Source organism: Lutjanus erythropterus, chromosome 12 (genome assembly GCF_056507025.1).
Source record: "Lutjanus erythropterus isolate fLutEry1 chromosome 12, fLutEry1.hap2, whole genome shotgun sequence".
Taxonomy (NCBI): domain Eukaryota; kingdom Metazoa; phylum Chordata; class Actinopteri; order Lutjaniformes; family Lutjanidae; genus Lutjanus; species Lutjanus erythropterus.
In genome coordinates, this window is record NC_139328.1 from 14,658,554 (window position 1) to 14,678,616 (window position 20,063).

Below are 20,063 nucleotides of genomic sequence, written 5' to 3' on the forward strand. Positions count from 1 at the left end.
TTATGTTCAGGAACATTACCATTAGCCCTAGAAACTGACAAGTTTAATGCCACTCCAGAGGAGGACAGACTTTGTTTGTTGTGTAAACTTGGCGAAACTGAGAATTTTTGTTTTGTTATCCTGCCTATGAGGAGATAAGAAATGTAAAGTACTTTCTACTAAACTGTCCTCTATTTATGTTGATTTCTTTTTGCTGAGTTGTGCTTTAGAAAACAATTATTGCAAATTTTATTTGTCAAGCCTGGGAGAAAAGGCAAAATATTCTGTTTAAGACCAAACTGTAAAATGGACTTTAGGAAATTGTTTGAACACTGCAACTATATTGTTTGGTGTCTTGTAAACTCATGAGGGTTGGGAACTTTGTGTGCATGACAAAAAAATAAAAGAAATTTAACCGATCAATCAACCACACTTAAAGAAAATCCAAACTAACGCTGTTCCAGCACCTGCAGCTGGGTTTAGCATCGGAATGATACCTGAAAACCTCCACCTCCTCCTCTTGTTCCTGCAGCACGGCCACCGATCAGGAGTGAAACCTCACTACCACCTGATAGCCTCATTCTGCTCTTCAGCATCAGCTCCACTGGGAATCATTCTGCTACACCTAACAGCCGGCCAGGAGAGGTGACAGCGCTGCTCCACCACCACCCAGGTCTGACAGCCATGAGTCGGGAAGGCCCTCTGCTACGGCTCAGATCAGGGATCAACTCGCTGCTCGATGGCTAGATCTCACCATACAAAGAGCTGGGGGCCTTTCTACTGAGGTAAGTCTCCTTCACTCTGACTCCCACTGCGGCGGCGTGCACAGGTTCTATAATTCAAGTGCGAGCCATTTTTGTTCTGCACTCGTTTTGTGGAGTCAAGTGGCAGTCATGTCTGATTAAAACTGAGTGGAACTGGTTTATGCAAATGACTCTCTCACAAAAAACATTTCTCAAGACAACTTGTGTAGAAGTAGAAGTCACCTGATATCTGTGGTAGTTATAGTGTCACTCCCTTTCTTTTTAAACCACAACACCGCTCATGTTGTGGTGCTTTTATTGTGGCATTTTCTCCTGCTGTGCTTCAGTTTTATGCTCTGACAGGGCATCAGATGTGGGAACACAGCTCATTTCTGGGAGCTCTGGATATGATATTGAAACATTTATAAGGATACCTGGGCTCTCACCTTTGCTAATGAATTATTCATCGCTGCTTAATGGTCTCCAGTTTTCTCCCAAGATTGCTAACTGGGATTTTTTTTTTCTTTTTCTTGCACAGTTGAGCTTAGAAGAAGCACTTTTTTTTGTTTAAGATCTACATGAGAAAATAAGGACTATAATGATAAAAAGTATCCTGCTAACAACTCTAGTTTAAATCAGCTGTATGGTTTTACTGCAGTGAGTCATGTCATTAAGCATTTGCCTCCACAGACTATCTCAATCTTTTTTTTCTCCATTGCAGTATCCCTCACTGCATAGTAGCACATGGATTTCAAGACTTCAAATGAAGAGGTTGGTACGATTCAATCAATGCAACACTCTGAAAGTGAATTGACGATGATTATAGAGTCAGCCTCGGCATTTTGTGCCCGAAAGCAAAGCGGCACAGCACATAAATAAAAACATATGCTGCCACGGTGACTCACCCTCCCCTGTAAATACATCCATTCTTACACCTATGCAAATGCATGCATCAACAAGTAAATACATGTAATAAAACAGACTTCTTGGTGTTACTGCTGCTCAGTATAAACTGCATTAAATTACTGCTAGAAATAACCTCAGTAACACGAGCGGATGGTGATGACGGACCTACAATTGATCTACTCTTTGCTGCTCATGGATTTATTATAAGACCTTGACATCTTGGACCTATTTAGTCCTGTAGGAGTTGTTCACCACAAAAGTTTCTAACCTAAGTTTACTGAAAGGATATGTGGCCTGCTGAATAGACTTTACATTGTGTTGATGTCTATTTTTAAATGCTTTTTTGGCTGCAATACTGCAAATGCCCACTGGAAAAAAAACTGGAAACAAGGCTGAGTGGCAACATCGTGTCCAGGTCTTATTACACATCAATGCTGCTGCTTCATTTATTCAGCAAGCTAACCTTTATAACATTTCATAGCCATGTTTCATACCAATATTGAACCATTCTGAAACACTCAGCAAGTTGCTTTCCCTCTGATCGTTCTCTTTCTCACTCCTGAATTTCTCTATTTCTTGTGGTTGCCCAATTTTACTTTAATTTTTAAAAATGACATGACTGCTTCCAAGTAGTTAGCGTCAGCACAGTTATCATGTTTGAGGGAAAAACTTTTGTCCAACCTGCTGCAGGAGTCGACTAAAGCATGTCCATCTCTCCAGGAGGGACCCTGGTTGCGTAATATGCTTTATTCAGACTGCGGACAAATCAGATTTGTTTGTCAAATCAGATCTTCAAGACAAACTGTTCACACTGTTATTTGCAAATGATCGGATCCAATCAGATTGTGTGTCCAGAAATCACCAACATATCTGCATGATTTGCTGCGGTAATGATGTAGGAGTCAGTTTGTAGACAAAAACTACTTAATTACAGTAATTTGAGTATTTGTAATTAGTTACTTCCACCCCTGTTCATTTGGACTCATTCAGGACTATCCAAGGAGCACATAAATGCAGCACGAGACGCATCTGTAGGAATCCGATTGGAATTACATTTCAAACCACTTCCAAATGTGGCTTGGATCCAATTTGCAAAAATAGCATTTCATGTGTGTTTTCCCATCCAGACTTTATAAAAATCAATCTGATATGCCAAAAAAAAGCTGATCTGAGCTGGCAGTCTGAACAGGCCATATTGATTTAGATACAACAAATAATCTACCAAACTTTTTGGGCAGCCAATTGTAGTAGTTTACGGATAATGCAATTAATGTAAAATTTCAGATAAAAACAACCTTTTAACACCTGGCTTTTTGAGGGCCCACTCCATGTTGGGGAGCTTAACTGCGACTACTCCCTTCGCTGCTACACCTCTGCAACAGAAAGAGATGTCCTTGTTGCATATCTGCCCTGATCATGACGTAGATAATAATAAAGGGGAGGTGGGGGGATGGGGGATAATAGAGAAACACGAAACAGGATCAGAGATAAGGCTAATTAGGTACAATGCAACAGCTACGACAGGGCAACACTCGCCCACGTGAGCAGCTGTCTGAGCCAGCTATGTACAGTTCTGGTACTACTGCCCTCATTTTGCTCAGCTAATGACTCTCGCACACACACCGCTTCATATAATGTGAATTAATGCGCCCCTCATTTCATTTCTCACGCTGCAGCTGCAGGCGGAGGCTGGCTTCTTCACATTCCTCATTATGGCTGAAAGATAATATGCTCTTTAAACTGACTTTGATTCAAGTTTGACCTGCAGTTGAGATACTTGCTCTAAGAATAGCAAACCACACAGGCAGACGACCGTCTTGTTAACTGATGAGCGACGTATCCCGGGTGACAGGGATGCTGACACTGGTGGCTTTCTTCTATTAGCAGTCTCGTCAGGTGAAGGTGCTTCTTTTATTTAGACCTTTTTAAGTCAAGGACAGGGCAGGCATCGCAATTAGCCAGGGAGGAGGAAGGATATGCAGAATGCAAATTTATGCGGATTAGCATGTTTTAAATGGATCATTGGAAACAGACACAGTCCTCACACACACGGGGAGATTCAAATGTGGAGGGCGAGCTCGGTTCCAGCCACTTAATTTCACAGGTTCTTAATTTGTCATAGTCATCATCATCATCAGCCTCTCACTTACAGTAAATGAGATGAAATAATTTGAGGGTTTTCTCTCTCAGTGTGGATACTGTATAAGCAAACAGAGGACACACAATGTTAACACCAGGCACAAAACGCTGTTACTGAGAGTCTGCAGTTTCCTTGTTTGTTTGTTTTTTGAGAAGCAGAGAGGCGCACCAGCATGGAAGCTAAGCAACGTACTGCTGTAGACAGGGTCAGCAAAAAAATTTATTGTAGCTATTTAAAAAAGGTCCACCTTAAAAAAACAATATCAGTTTAAGTTTATGCTATATTTGGAATGTTTTCACAGCTTTATTTTGATGTCAGACAGTCTTCTCTGACTGGAAACAGCTGTTGTATAAACCAAATATCGCTCTCAACCAAACTCCACCAGTCATTTTACCTTACAGAACATGTGAGCTGTTGGTCTACTGCTGCCTTGATCTGTTAGTTTGTTTGTATATTATGTGACTTTGGTGTTTTAAAAGGAAAGTTTGAATTGACCAAAGTCACACAATAACACAAACAAACTAACTGACCAAGGCAGTGTTAGACCATCAGCTCCTGTGGTCTGCAAGGTAAAAGTACTGATTTCACCCACGGAGTCTGGCTGGTTTGAAAAGAGCAACATTTTGCTTATACCATTTTGCCTTCCCGTCAGAAAAGGTTGCCAGATGGCAAAGTATAGCTGTGAAAATATTCTCTAAAAAAAACATAATACAGCTTATACTTAACTAATATTGATTTTTTTTTAAGGTGAACAAGTGGCTAAAAACCTTTTGTTTTCTTCAGTAAGGTGAGAGGATTTTTTGCACCTCTTTTACAGAGCTTTTCAAAATCTAATTGCAACGATGAGGCTTTAGTGGCATGGGAAACAAACATTTACATTGTCAAAGCAAGTATGAAAAAAACAAAAATGCAACAACAACAAGAAAAAATACATTGCTGAGTAAGTGTGCAATAAAAAACACACAAAAAAGTACATGAACAGGAAATAGAAATATATGTGTTCATATACAAATGAGTACAGTAATGGCTTAAAGAAGGTGCTAAATAGTGCACATAAAATGTATTTAGTGTACCACCATGCAAGATGCTTGGTAGGTCCCAGTGAGTTTTATATGCCTGTGAGGTACAATATCATATCATCCACATATAGTGTGAGTTTATGTTCAAGACCCTTTATCGTTTTTACTGTCTTTCTTGCTTTCTTGCTGAGGGTTATATACAAAGCAAATATTTGTGACAATGGAACCCTTTGTCTTCTCTCCCCCTTTTAAAGTAAAAGACTCAGAAAGCATCCAATTCACTGTTACGCTAGCATTCGGTTCTTCAAACATTTACTTATCAATTTCATAAATATTTGCTGGAATCCAAATTTCAGACATACTCTGAATAAAAAGGGCCATGATTCCAATGTTTCTCAGCTTCTAACGTCACATTCAGCATTTGTTGCTTTGTTTTTGCTGTATAGTTTTGGACCCTGTCCACAGCAGGACATTGCTTCAGTGCTGGTACTCCTCACCTCGCCATCTACTGTAGGTTAATACACCGACTATCTATGAACGCCTCGGAACTATCCCTTTCAATGTGTTTATTACTCACAGTGCTGAATTTCACTCCAACATTGGCAGTAACAAGGAAAGTACTAAAAAAAGAAAAGGAAATACCAGACATCGCCCAAAAGTCTCTATCCTAATTTCCATGTTCATCCTGCATCGAGTATTCTCAATGACATTTCATTTCATGGGCAGTTAATTTAGTCAGGGAGGGATGATGAATGATTTTATCTTTCTGACTGTTCGCAGACAAAGACTGGGATTTATTTGATGCAAGAAGGTAATGAGGAGCCGTTTAATATTCGACTACACTTGGCCAAAGATATTCTGACCATTCAAGAACAAGATGTCATCTGTGTGTCAGGAGAGCCTTTTTATTCAAGCGTAAGTATCCACTTCTTCTCTTCACATTGATTCAGTAACATGTACTGTACAATAAAGCATGATTACAGCACAACGTCTGCAACGATGACACATTTATATCAGTTAATATATTCCTCATAAATCAAATGTAGCTATTAAGTAGTGATTCAGCTCCTGGCTCATGATGTGTAGACTTAATAATATTTAGGTCACACTTGTCATAATGTATGACAACTTTTTCTACACATTAATGAATTCACAGTTCTTATGAACTCCACTGAAAGTCTATGACCTTTCTCAAAAAGGCATTAGTCATTCAATAACATTTAGCTGGCATAGACAAATGGTGGAAATTCTTGTGTCTTCTGAACATGATAACCAATTAACAGAAAGGGTGAAGACAGGTATGTTAATACAACCTTAACAGAGAGTCCTAGTGAAGAATTCATAGCCTCGGTAGCACAGTCTACCTTAGACATTTAAAAGAGAGTGTTGAATTTTTGCACACTGTCAACACTAAATATATTGAAAATGGAGTGACAGGCATCAAATTCCCACTATGACACAACATCAGACAACATCTTTATACTAGAGCCACAGGCTGCAACAATCAATAGAAAAAGGTGTCAAATCACAAACACCTTTTACAGCATATTACAGCCTCAATAAAAAAAAGGTGCGAGACAAACAATATATGTCAAGGCTCATAGACTTCAACAGAAAATAGAAAATCGGTGAAAGAACAGCTTTTTTTTTTGGTTTTTTTAACAAATAAGAGAGGCTTAAATGGAGGAGAAAGGAAGGGCGATTGGACAGGAACTAGCCCACATTAACAAATCTCTCTCCATGTCCAATAGTCTGGATATATTGCTATTGTATCAGATATCCATGATTTGACACCTTGTTAAATTTGTTTTTTGGCTCTAAAATTGAAAATTTCATTTTTGTTTCAAGTTGATTTTCTGGGATAAAATCAGAATCAGGTGTATTGCCAAGTTGGTTTTTCCATACAAGGAATTTGCCAGATGTTAGTGAGCTTTAGAGGTGCTGGTAAATTTTGAACAGAGTCTTGCTAGCAGTTTTCCCCATTTTCCAGTATTTTGCTAAGCTAAGGTAATTACTTCTATCTATCTTCTCATGTAATTCTCATCAAGAAAGTGAATCAGTGATCAACGTAATTCCCAAAATGTTACTTTTTTAATAATTAATTTATGTAAATGCTCACACATTTGTGCAACCAGCATTTGTAGAGATTTCGGATACCATTTTTTACTTCCAAATTCCAATACCTCAGCTTTTGTTGAGCTACCAGTGCAGCTGTATACTACTAACCCTGTATGGATGTGATATGATTGATATGATTGATCCAGTTGTTGCATGGCTTGGCTCAGGTTAAAACTGGCTCACAGGACTCTGCTGGGAAGTAGGAGGGTCTCATTTTGGTATCGGTTCAGAACAAGTCTTAACATTAGTAGAATGTTAACATGTTAAGATCACTGAAAGTATAAAATGATAGCTTGTAATTATCACTGCTCCTCCTATGTGTAAATATTATTGCAAAGATTAACATGTATAACCAAATGTTTCAGGGATTATGTTGCACCATTTTATCAACATCATCATTTTATTATTTAATAAAAAAAAAAAAAAAGCACTTCCTGTTTGTTTTGCTCCCAGACGTTCAGCATCAGTCTGAACTCATTTCTCGTCTCTGACTGAATGTCTTCTAGGAGAGGACTGTAACGATCAGGAGGCAGACAATCGGAGGGTTTGGCCTGAGCATCAAGGTAATTTAGATCCCCAGTGATTAGGCTGCTCCTCCCAACTTCTTTAAATTAAGTCTGAACAAGTGTTATTGATCATTTTCTTGTCAAAGTGCTACCAACACTGTTAGCTGGGAGACTCGCTGAAAAATAAGCTGCTTTCGAGTATCTTCGTCTCAATATGTATTTGTGTTACCTTTGTAACCGTAATTTAATTTTTCTTCTCAGGGTGGAGCAGAGCATAAAATCCCTGTTGTGATATCAAAAATATCAAAAGAACAAAAAGGTATCTTGTTGTTTTCTACAACACCTTCCATTGTACTCTTCTAGCTGGTTTTATTGAAGGGATTTTTTTGTTTCCAGCTGAACTCTCTGGCTTGCTTTTCATCGGAGATGGCATCCTTCAGGTAAAATGCCAAAACTCACATTACACGTCTCATCCTACTCTGCAGAATAACACAATAAATATCTTTAATAATTCATGTGCCACATGTCCACAAAATTGTTTTGAATAATGATGCATCCCCATAGGTAAATGTCACATCCCAAATCTTTCATTTGTTACCTGAAATTCAGCAAAAATATCTCCCACATTTCATCTCTCTCAGCTCATATGATGCAGAGAAAACATCTTCAAGCCAGCCACAGGCGTTCTGTATTCATGGCAACTGTGGATGTGACTGTCTTGTTTACAGTTTTCCAGCGCAGATGCCATAACAGTTATTGTGCTTGCTTCATTAATCATTCTGAACATCGAGCTACAGTGATATGATGCCAGCAGTATTATTTAGGGTAACCCTGTTACTGTTGTTTCCAGATAAATGGAATAAACGTTAGAAGTTATCGCCACGAGGAAGTGGTAAGCTGTCAGCTCATATCTCATGTTTTCTTAAACTGCAACAGCTCTCTCAATAGCTTATCTTGTCTGCCTTTATGATTTCTATCTTTTTGACATGTAAAGCCAGTTATTTCATCCTTTTCTTGAATGCAACTGCACGAAATATTGTGTGTGTAAGGAGCATAACTTGTGTGTCTGTGTAAATCTCTTATCTTGGCTCTTCATTCTTAGCTAGACATTAGCACACCATGTTTCATCACAGCACGCAATCAGCAGAAAAGCTCACAGTTTACAGCTCCTGCAGTAAAAATATTCCTGCATTTTTTTTTTTTTACCATCCAGGTCCAGGTTTTGAGAAATGCTGGTGAAGAAGTGACTCTAACCGTCTCTTTCCTCAAGAAGACTCCAGCCTTTCTGAAACTGCCCCTGTGTGAGGACTGCACATGTAAGACCTCTACGCACGCTCCTTAATTGAAGTGCATACTCACCGCAAAATAATTAACAGAGAGTATTTATAGCTGGTTTTATTTTCTGTCAAGGATTGGTTGTCCTGGTGACTAAAGCTCGAGCCTGAGGAGGCACTTTGAGAAAAATAAAGAAGTAGTTGTTTCAAGCATTAAACAAAGATGAAAATTTGCAAACACGATGGAAAAAAGGAAAAGAGACATCTCAAAGACGTTAAAGACTAAGCGACTGTTCATTATTGATCTTTTTTTTTATCTTGACCCTCTCCAGAGCCAAAGATATTTTTCCTTGAGCTCCCCTGATTGACTGAAGAGAAATGCACGATCCTCCCACATAAATAACCACATTTTATCATATTCACAACAAAAGTAGGTATTACTGGAGAAAATAAAAAGCCATGGCTGATTACGGTTAGACCCTGAAATCATAAGTGTCCTGTTATTTAAGTGTTTGTATATATGTGCATTTTGAGTGTTGAGCTATGAAATAAACCTAAAATAAATAAAACAAAGAGTTACCACAATGTTTTTAGTTTAACTCATCCTCATCCTTGTGATTGCCAGACCGCCTTTCTAATGTTGTGAAAGGGTCTATTTTAACCATAAACCACGACCTTTTCCTAAACCTACTCAAATAGTCTTGTTCATAAACCTAACCAAACTACGACTCAAAACTGAAAATAAGTCTAAAGAAATGAACATAAGTCAGCTAAGTCCAAAAAAGCAATATTGAGCGCGTCTGTGCAGAATCAAGTGCACAAGTGTTTCGCAAATCTCTGGTTCCCTTCATGACCTGACCGCCAACGGGCCATTTTAGTGGCTATTTCATGTCTACAGTATGAGCACATAAAACATAAGCTTTGGCTTTACATCACAGGCAGTTTTACTGGTAGTAGTTGGAATTAAATAATAATATATCTAAAATCATCACAGTGTACACCCAGCTTTAGTCTTGCCAATGCAAACAGCGCAGAGGGAGTGAGAGTTGCTAGACATGCATTCACCTGCATCAACAGGATTTACAGCACAGGGACGCTCAAAGACAGCAGCACAATAAATTCACCTGAAAGATGTTTCAACAACGCAGGATTTGCAGCGCAGGTACAATCAATTAAACCCAGTAGCACATTTACAGAATGTACTGCTCTCAAGCACAAATAAGAAGTAAGTTTGAGCCACCTCTATTATGAAGAAAAACAAATTCTTGAAAACAACTCACAACAAGCTATGGTGTCACACATAACCAAAAAAAGCCTGTCTCTCTGTATGTAATGCATTTTTTTCTTGCCTCTTCTTTGTGTGAAATCATCTACAATATAATCAAAATCCAATATATTGCAATGAAAGAAAGGATGTTGAGCTATTTTTACGTCATATTAGTCCTCAGTTTGTTTTTAATTCTGGATAAGTGTTGTCCAAAAAGCATGATGCTGTTTAATGTCCACTATAACCCCTGTAGTCTCATTTAGCCACTTATTAGAAACTACTTTTGTTAAGATTCGTAAAAGCTTCAGAATTCACAAGGTTGTGTTAACCACAGGCAAATAACGATAAATCCATTAAAAAAGCGAACAAACACTAACTTCAGGACGAGGGAAGTGCTAATATGCTAATTCTTTCATTCATTCCTTCAGCGCACTATTGGTAGCTTGGTAAAATACATATTCAAAGCAAGAATTTTATTCTTAAATATTTAAAATGAATAAAAAAAATTACAAACACTTAAAGTTGTTTGTCCCTTCCCTATTGTTAGAATGAAAAATGTAAGTCCCTCCCCAGTGGTTAAAATAATATCTGATGTACCTCCCTTGTTTTGCCCCCCTTTCTAAACTGAAAGAATTGACTTGTCTCATTATGGTGCAATTGATTGCTCTTCCATGGGAAAGCTTCAGCCTGTCATCAAACATGAAAGCTTTTATAAAAATCCTTTCATACGCGTATATAGGCCAGGCTGACTGGCCATCCAACCAGTCAACTGAATACAAATTGGCACAAAGCCGGAGCCTACAGTGCAGGAGAACAAAGTAACACACTTCTGTGATAGCTGTGATTCACTGCAGTTGGAAACCTTGAAATAGATGGAGGTGTTGCTCTGGGTTTGGAGGGTTTATTGAGTTATTTTGTGTGTGTGTGTGTCCCTGCTGTCTTTTCAGGCATCCCCAGCGACCAGAGTAGTGGGACCTCCTCTCCTCTGTGTGATAGCGGCCTGCACTTGAACTATCATCCCAACAACACGGTACTTTATTCATTAGCGTCTCTTTTTTGACTGACTGATTCTATAAGTGTCCCTCTGTAACCATGCAGCACCATTCCCAGTGCCAGAAAGTTGTTTCCATGCAACTGTCACTGCTCGCTGATAACCGGGACGCTCTATCTTTATCTTTTGAGGAGCGTGAATCAGCTTTCCTCTGCAGCTTGCACTCACTCAGCCTGCCTGTACACCTGCAGCAACAACAGCAGCAGGACAGCAGGACTCAAGCTCCTGAAGTGTCAACTGAGGTGGGAAACTACAAGCTCCTCTAAATTGTGTTTCAAACTTCTGCAGGACACGCTGTCCTGCTCGTCCTGGCCCACGTCACCAGGGCTTCGCTGGGAGAAGAGATGGGTGGACCTGCGCCTTATTCCACTGCTCCATTCACGCCTGTCACAGTACATCCCGGGCTCTGACGCCTGCAGGTGAGCTGCAGGACTTCATCTTGAAGTCTCACTTGCAGAACTGGTATCGTCCTATAAGGCTATACTGCAGGCTTATTGAGTTAGCAGCTCGTGGGCTGGATCCAGCTCTTTGACCATTTATAATAATGGGGAAAAAGTCTAAATCATCCATTCATTTGATATGTCTGTTAAACACAGATATATTAATTTTACTAAGAAATTTTATCTCAGGCTGTTTAAGCAGAGGGAAAGTCAAACTGTATGAAAAAATAGGTTAAATGCAACATAGCGTTTATTAAAATAACAACCTGATCTAGGATTACAAAGGTGCATTGTTATTTCCTGTACTTTGGAACGTAATGTTACTTTCATGAAAGCTAATAAAGTGGAGAAAAAATGTGCAAAAAAGGTGCATGGATTTGGTCAGACAGGAAATGTAAATGTCTGGCCCCTTGGCACTGTATTTTTTATTTTTTTTTTTCAAATCTGAAAATAAAAGAAATGGGTTCTATTATATTAGAGTACAGCATCTCTTACCTCTTAAATGCTTGGGGGATTTTCAAATGGAGCAGACTGCCATTCTTCATCTGTTAAAAATATTTTTCTGATATTTAATGTATTCCTTTAAACACAATTAAATAAGCAAAACAGTTCTGTGTGTTTTCTGCAGGACTGACACACCGAACATTGGCTGCTTGACATAATTAGCCATTAAGCTGTCAATAAAGACATTTCCATTCTGCACCACTGTGCATGATAGAAACAGTAATCTTGTGGATTGACTCTTAATGGACCACACTTGTGGTCTGGCATGTTTTAACCCATTAACTGAAAATTGCATAAGAGTGCCCAAAGTTTTTATATTGATTAATCATGCAATGAGCAATGGGTTCGGTTTATTTTATGACCATGAAGGTCAACTTCACAATTTTCATTCACTTGAGACTTAAAGGAGAAGTGTGTGATTTCCAGTGGCATCTAGCGTTCAAACCTTAGATTGCAACTAAGAGGATTTACCCCGACACCGCCCCTCGCTCACCAAGAGTACGGTGGCCGTCAGCGGACAAAATGGCGAGCGAAAGCTACCTCACAACAAACTACAATTCTGTGTGTAGGATGAATTACCTGTCCAGCAGAAAACAGGCAACCTCGGCGTCACTGTGAAAACGTTTGTCCTCCATCAGCGATTTCCAACGTGTAAACGCTATGCCGATGTTGATTCGTGTTTTTGCCGTTTCCCGTCATGCTTGCGTTTACTTTCTTCGCGTCTCCGCTTCTTGGATGACGGGGATTCACTGTAACTGCTTTTTGTTCTGGTACAGTGTATGTATGATCCTCCATTTGTCAAAACTGTGCTAGTCAAGGTTCGCAACGCTAAATGGTCTGCCAGCAATCACCCGCGTCTATCCTCCCGGCTACTTCCGTGTTTACGATGTGGCGTCTATGGTCGCCATGGGCTTCCCAAGACTGTTAGTGCAGTTTGTCCGCTCTGCGCTGCCGTAGACGGCGCAGGATGATCTCCGTAAGTCGACCTGACAGTATATAACTATAAATGGCTATTTCTAAAGTAACGGGAACATATAGTTTATGAGTTTACGTTGATTGATAATAATAAATAACATACTTATATATAATATATCTCATTTATGTACATACATTCCTATAATTATTACACACTGGTCATTTAAAACAGGAAGTTTGTTTGCTTTATGTTTTTATTTTCAGGATGATACATTTAAAAAGACTGTAATCAATATTTTTAGAACAATGTATCAAATGACAATTTGAAAACAAGGTAACCATAGATGTAGATATCAGGGGGTACACAGGGGAGACACAATATTTAGAATATTTAGAACACTTTTTTTTGCTGCAGCAGGTAGCTGTTTTCAGGAAAAAAAATCTTAAAAACCAATGCATACTATCTGCTCTACACCAGATAGCAGGCTGACACAGCTAGACACTGGCTGGCAAACTTGGTTGAGCATTTACCAACTAAAGAAACAAATATTTCCTGCAGGAGTTGGTGGAGACCAAAACAGAGCTAAAAGAAGGCGAATATTGGATTTACATTTGACAGGTGGCCACAGACATCACTCCAAATGTGAGCTAATGATACTCCATAACTGTTGGAGGGGCAAATAAGCAGCAAATAAGCAGCAGCTTGCTAAGAAGTTCCCCATATCACCTCGAAAGGTGATAATATGTCAACTTTCACTGTTTCCACTTCCCTCGGGTTGCCCCCAAAAAAGCTATTTCGGGTTTAAAAGCAGAGTTTCAGGATATGCAACAAAATGTTAGCTGAGAAGTGTGAAGTCAGAATTTTCCCTAAGGAAAGGAAGAGCTTTCAAAGAGTCTCTGCCCAGAGTTTTACAAGCTGGGATGAAACAAAATGGAAAAACAGCTTATGATGATCTCACTTTGACCACCCGAAAACACATATTACAAGTAAGTTTCCAGTCTTCGCAAGTTGTTTCTCATCCCCTGCTGGTATAAATAGAAACTAACGGCTTACTTGGACATCATAAATCAAAAGCGTTATTATCGGTATGTAATTCATAGTTCATGGACTAAAAAAACTTTTTTTGTTTTTACTCTTAAATTGTTTCAGGAAAAATGCTTTCCAGGTCATAGCTGTGGACGGAGTTTGTAGCGGAGTTATACAGTTTCCCACAGCTGAGGACTGCTTGGACTGGCTTCAGGCAATAGCAAGCAACATTTCCAGTCTCACCAAGCACAATGTGAGTATGAAACAATAACACTTGTTCGCTCTGCTGCCGCCTCTTGCAGCCCCTTCATGTGAACCAATAAGATATTGGGTTTGGGTGTTAATGCAACAGGCTTTCAATTTGTGGGTTGTCTAACAGTCCCTTTGCAAATGTCACGGCATTAAGTAGACACATACTAATGTCTTTTCACACTATGAGCAAAGCACACACTTATTTCTAAGAGCCTTAGGTCACAACAGCAATTGCACAGCACTACACTTACTCCCCCCAGCTAAACCCGCGCACTTATTATCTATAATTCAGCATGATACGTTTCAGAATAATGATAGCAAGAGGCAGCCAGAAACAAAGAACACAAAGCTGTATTTTTTCTCTTATCCTGAGCTTAAAAAACAATGTATGTGTCTGTGGCTCCAGATGGGCGATGATGCTCAGCAGGGGAGTCGATGCAAATAAAGCTAACAAGCTCCATCATGTGTGGTGACTCATGCAAAACCTGACAAAAAGTGTCTAATTTTGACACATTGATTTGCATATTTAGGTGTATTTTCTTTGATTTCCACTCAGTAAACTGTAAGGTAAGCCACTGTCTAGAAAGATTGAACCAAACTGTAGCGTCGGCTCTCCGTGTAACATGATTATGATGTGGAGTGAGCAGCGGTGAAAAACAGGGATTTGCAATTATCATGTGTCCATTAGCGTATGTGAGTGTGTGTGTGTGTGAGTCTCCGGGGAATAATGAAGCCCTGGTTAATTGGAGTGGACGAAGTGAATGGCCTCAACAATCAAGAGTGTATTTCTCACTCTGGCCTGGCATTCACTGATGAATGTGAGTGAGCTGGATGGATGTAGGTTACACAGACTTCTGCCGACAGAATAGACGTCTAATTGTGGAACACTATAAATGTTTGATTTTGATATGTCTGAACCAGCAGTGAAAATTTATTGCGATACAGTTAATAATAACCTGTTGAAAAATGGAGTTAGTAACATAATTGAGCTATCACAATTTTAAAGTAATGTAACCTGATTACTTTTGGATTACCTCATACAAAATACAGTGAAATTGTTTAGACTAATATCGTGTTTTAGGGCTGCAACTAATGAATATTTTCATCATCCATGAATCAGTCGATAATTTCTCAATGAATCAATTGGTTGTTTGGTCAGTCAAATGTTGATCAAAGTCCAAGCTCAAAAAATATTCAGTTTATGGTCAGAGAGGAGAAACAAGAAAATATTCACATTTTAAAGCTGAAATAAGATAATTGGGACTAGAGGCAATGGTAATGAATTGGTAACTGTGTGTGCACTGTGCATGGTAGTATATCATTCTTTAATTTAAAATCTGTAATCTGATTACATCTTTTTTTTATCTGTAACTGTAATGGAATACACTTACCTTTTGTTTATCAATATTACATAATCCTGTTACATGTAATCCATTACTCCCCAAGCGTGGATGTTGATTATTTCAGACAATCACCTGGATTCTTTATAGAAACGTAGAATTCACGAGTAATAGCCGATCAACACTGGAGGCTGTGCAGCAGATCAGAGGCGCTGTCTCAGACAGGCAGTGACGCAGAGCTGCACCAGCCAGAGAGCCAAAGTTACAATAAACATCACAATCTTATGATCTGTGTCTATGATCACAACATGCCGGGTTTCTCAGTTACACCACTGAAAATGCCTGAAGTCACAGCCTACGAGATTTCATTCAATGGACGTGAAAGAGACAGCTTTTAAATTCCATCACTCTTTTTTTTTTTTATCAAGACTCCGGTGCCACAGTGTAGCACTTCAGAGTAAAACACAGCAGCATCTGTCTTGTCTTTTCACTGCGACTCTGCGTCAGGATTTAGGGAATTATTACTTATAAAAATAACAGTGGCAGTAAAACTGTATTTCACACCATGATGATTAAATTTAGTCAGCTGTGCCGAACTGTGGTGATCCAGTTTTTAATGGAATCATTTCAGCCCTACTATGTCAACTACTGCTACTACAATGTTTGTCTCTGCCATGCAGGTGTAAATAGCCACACTGGCTCCACCCCAGGTGCAAATAGCACTGTTGACGACTGAACCCTGGGTGCTAACAGCATCTGCCACAAGTGTGGCTCTAGAAGAAAAAGCCAGGGTCCAAATTATAGCACATTTTGTAATTTCACATTATCCATAATTTAATTTATTTTTTATGTAGTTCATCATGTTTACACATATTTTTTGGAAGACTTTTTGTATTTTTATGACATGTTTATGTGTTTTGTATCTTTGTTTCACTGCTGCACAATGCTGCACAATGAAATGCCCTTCAGGGACAAATAAAATGACTTATTGATTAATTGATCATGCTGAGGATTAGTCAGAGTCCCACCAAGACCTTAAAAACCCAATAAACTGTAAAGCTAGGGAATGAATTTGGGGGGTTGTGTTTGGTTCTGATTTGCATTTGCTTTTCTGTATTTTTTAAAAGCCAAACTAAATATTCATAGATAGACCTTTTGAAAAAATAAAATAAAATAAAATAAAATAAACATGCCTCACTTGTTTAACAGAAAACTTTACAAATGAGATGCACAAGTGGACAAAAATAGCACAAACACCTAAAAAAAATATGAATATCAAGGACCGAATAAAGAGTGGGGTCATCCTTTTTCCTGCAGAGCAGTTTCAGTCCTGCGTGGATTATCTGTCATACAGTTGAACTCAGCTGTTTGTAGTCAAATATTAAACCATTCATCATGAATAAACGCCTCCAGCTCTCTGAGAGATGATGGAGGATGTGATCCACTCTGCTGTCTGCACTCCACAAATGTAAAATGTTAATCTTAACAAGTAACAAGTCAGATAACACTTGGTAATATAAAAAATGCTGAGCCAGAGATGCTCAGTGTACCATAAAAGAACATAGATATACACACGTGTAAAATAAAATAACCATTTGTACAGAAACTGTGCGCAAATGTGGCATATATGGAGACAGTATGGTACTGCTGGGGCGTTTTAGGAACATACTTGTGCTTGAATGTGCTTGTTTTAACTGAATTTCTATTCTTTTCCTGTTTTCATTTTTTATTTATTACTTTTATGACATGTTCTGTTTCGTATCTTTGAATTTCACTTATCCTCATGAAAAATGAGATGTTAGTCTTAATGGGACTAAAACAATAAAACCAAGGAAGTATCAGACATGATAAACGGTACCAGAGTTAACTGTAGTGGAGTATGAGGATATATATTGTTATATACACAATGAAAACAGCACTGAACAAAGAGGAGCAGCTATGTTAAAATACTGTAGCTGTTACATTAATAAATTGTCAAAACAGTAGAATAAAGTACTATATTGCTCTGAAATGCTGTGGATTAGAAATATAAAGTCTCTCCAAACAAAAATAATTAAGTAAAGTACCAGCGCCTAAAATTTTACTCAAGTATAGCACTTAATTTTATATTATTACTTATTGTTTCATTTACTATAGTAATTGTTCTGAGTTATCTTGGGTACCTTTTCGTCTGTGGGGCACCAATGAACTCAAGTGAAAGAGCTCTGATGATTGCCATCAAATTGGTGTTGACTCGTATGTCATCAGTTTTGACAAAGGATAGGTGTTCAGAGCCTGTACTAAACTGGCACTGGTTCCTGATTGGTCAGTGCAGAAATACTGACAGGTCCCTGGATAAATGGCGCTGCTATTGTTGTTCATTTAACATTAATTCGCTCTAACGTAGCTGTTAGTGAGTGTGCAGTCAATGTGCACGTGTATAATGTTACAGTACAGCAGTGAAGTACAGTGGTTGTAGACTAAAGGCTACAGCTCCACAAGACAAAAGCCAAGCTGCTATGTCTTGCATGCTTCTGAAGGGGGTCAGCTCGTTAGCAACAACTTTAACCCAGGCTTACTTCAAGTTTTGTTCAGCTGTGTAGCAGTACAGTGTGTGCACAGTTACTTGTTGCTGAATAAAAGCTACAGCTCCTAAAGACCCAAGGGGGATAACCATGAAGTTAGCGTCAACCTCGGTACAGGCTCACGTCTGGTGGACTGACCTTTAAGGCCCAGTTTGAACTTTAAGGTTGGGGGTTCACAAAAAATATATATGTATGTATAGAGGAAATTTAATGTGTACAATAGAGGTTTTGTTTATATGAAAATTAATGAATAGAATACCAGCAGGTGCATTTCATATTTGGTGAGAATTACCAGACAATCTGACCTCACACAACCTGCAAACAGTAACAGACAGTAAACCAGATACAGATTTATTAGCTTTTCTTCACAGATGAGCCTGCAGGTACATTGATAGCAGCTAAACAAGTTTGGCTGCACTGTGTAGAGGAAAGGAGTCCACAGTTCCAGGATTTAACCTGTTAAGACGCGCTCTTAGCAGTGATCAGCTGAGCTGAGAGCGCACTGGATGCGCTGGATGCTGTGTGCAGGGCATGTGTGTGTGTGTTTTAGGCAGAGAGGGACGGACAGATAGCGTGGTAGAGAAGGATGAGAGATGGACTATTGTACGCAAAGTAAGTTATTGCTTACTCGGACTGCTGCTTTGTCACTTGACCCACCCACAAAAACCTGTAGTATTTTCTAGAAAATCAACCCGCAACCCGCTGGTTCGTCGACCTGCGCATCACTACAGGCTACTGCATAATTAGACCAGAATGAATGTTCCACTGGGGGATTCAGTGCAGTGAAGGCTGTGGCCATGCTTTAAGGTGGACCGGGCCAGTTATTGTCATTTTAGTGACAAGTGGCTCCTTTGCTCAGGAAATCACTACAGCCCTTAACCCCCATTACAAACATTGATGAATCTTTTCACATCCTTGCCTCTCACATCTTTATTTTTTTTTGTACAAATTGTGGAAAGTAGCATCAATAGGACTATTGATAAGCAGTACCGTATTGATATCGGTATCAATAAAATCTTAACAATACCCATCCGTAATGCTGACACAGCTGGAACTCACAGCGTGTGCTTGGCACCACTGTTTGCATAATGTTAGTGTAAATCAGTGTGGATGCTCAGTTAGTTATCATTATTGTACGAGTTGTCATTCTCGGTGTGGACAGCCTATAAGAGATGTACTGTATGTTTTATAAAGAACAGCACCCACAGCCTTTCCTGAAGTCACTGTGATGGGTCACAACAACCCACAGCGGAATCTGAACAAACCCACTGTCACTGCTGCCACATATTGAGAAGTCAGCTCACATCGTGACAGTTATCTGGCTCCATCCTTTCAGTCCCTCCACTGCATAAAAAAAAACATCTTGTTTCCTCCCTGGGCCCAAACTTCAGTAACATTTCAAAATAAGCAGCTGTGACTTGTCCTCTCCTCTATAGGAGGACGTACGGTATCGGGACTGGACGGCTTAATTTGGTGTTGTGCTGCTGAGAAAGAGTTATACTGATAGTATAGTGTGGATTAGGAGCGAGTGATACCTGTGATGTGAGCAGAATGTTTTAATTTAAAGCCTCACTGCTCTCTCAGTAGTTTCCCCCGCTTTTATTATCACAGAGAGAATGGATTTTTTTAAATGGATTTTTTTAGGAAGAGCCTCGGGTCCTTGTGGAAATGACTCTATCTATCTCATTTTGTAATTTGCATGCATTGAATAAATGAAGTAGCTCTAACAGTATTCCTTCAGTGCTGTGGTTAACATGTTAGGACAGATACTGAGACTCAGAGTTTATTTGTTCTTAGACACACCGTCTGATTGTGAGGCCCTGCAGGATCCCACAACTATTTTGAGTTTGAGCAGTAATTGGTGTCTGATTGTTAGCAGGAGATAATTTAATGAGTTATTGGTGTTTTTCTTATTTTTAACAGGTGAAGAAGATTAACCGAAACTTCCCAGTTAATCAGCAGGTAAGATGTTTTTCCAAGTTGCAGGAGCACGAGCTCCTGCTGCTTGTTTAGATTTT

General features: G+C 39.1%; 1 protein-coding gene across 2 annotated transcripts in view; it reads left to right on the forward strand.

The window, feature by feature from the left end:
- Positions 1-20,063, forward strand: part of sntg1 (syntrophin, gamma 1) — a 55,525-nt gene that overhangs the window by 19,447 nt on the left and 16,015 nt on the right. For both annotated transcript variants that reach the window (XM_084733038.1, XM_084733037.1), the window contains exons 2-13: positions 512-764; positions 1,444-1,493; positions 5,568-5,702; positions 7,412-7,468; positions 7,673-7,730; positions 7,808-7,851; positions 8,262-8,303; positions 8,625-8,727; positions 10,900-10,982; positions 11,292-11,422; positions 14,013-14,142; positions 19,969-20,007. In XM_084733038.1, the coding sequence (XP_084589164.1) occupies positions 1,467-1,493; positions 5,568-5,702; positions 7,412-7,468; positions 7,673-7,730; positions 7,808-7,851; positions 8,262-8,303; positions 8,625-8,727; positions 10,900-10,982; positions 11,292-11,422; positions 14,013-14,142; positions 19,969-20,007 (849 nt within the window). In that variant the 5' untranslated portion in view covers positions 512-764; positions 1,444-1,466. The remainder of the gene's footprint in view (positions 1-511; positions 765-1,443; positions 1,494-5,567; positions 5,703-7,411; positions 7,469-7,672; positions 7,731-7,807; positions 7,852-8,261; positions 8,304-8,624; positions 8,728-10,899; positions 10,983-11,291; positions 11,423-14,012; positions 14,143-19,968; positions 20,008-20,063) is intronic.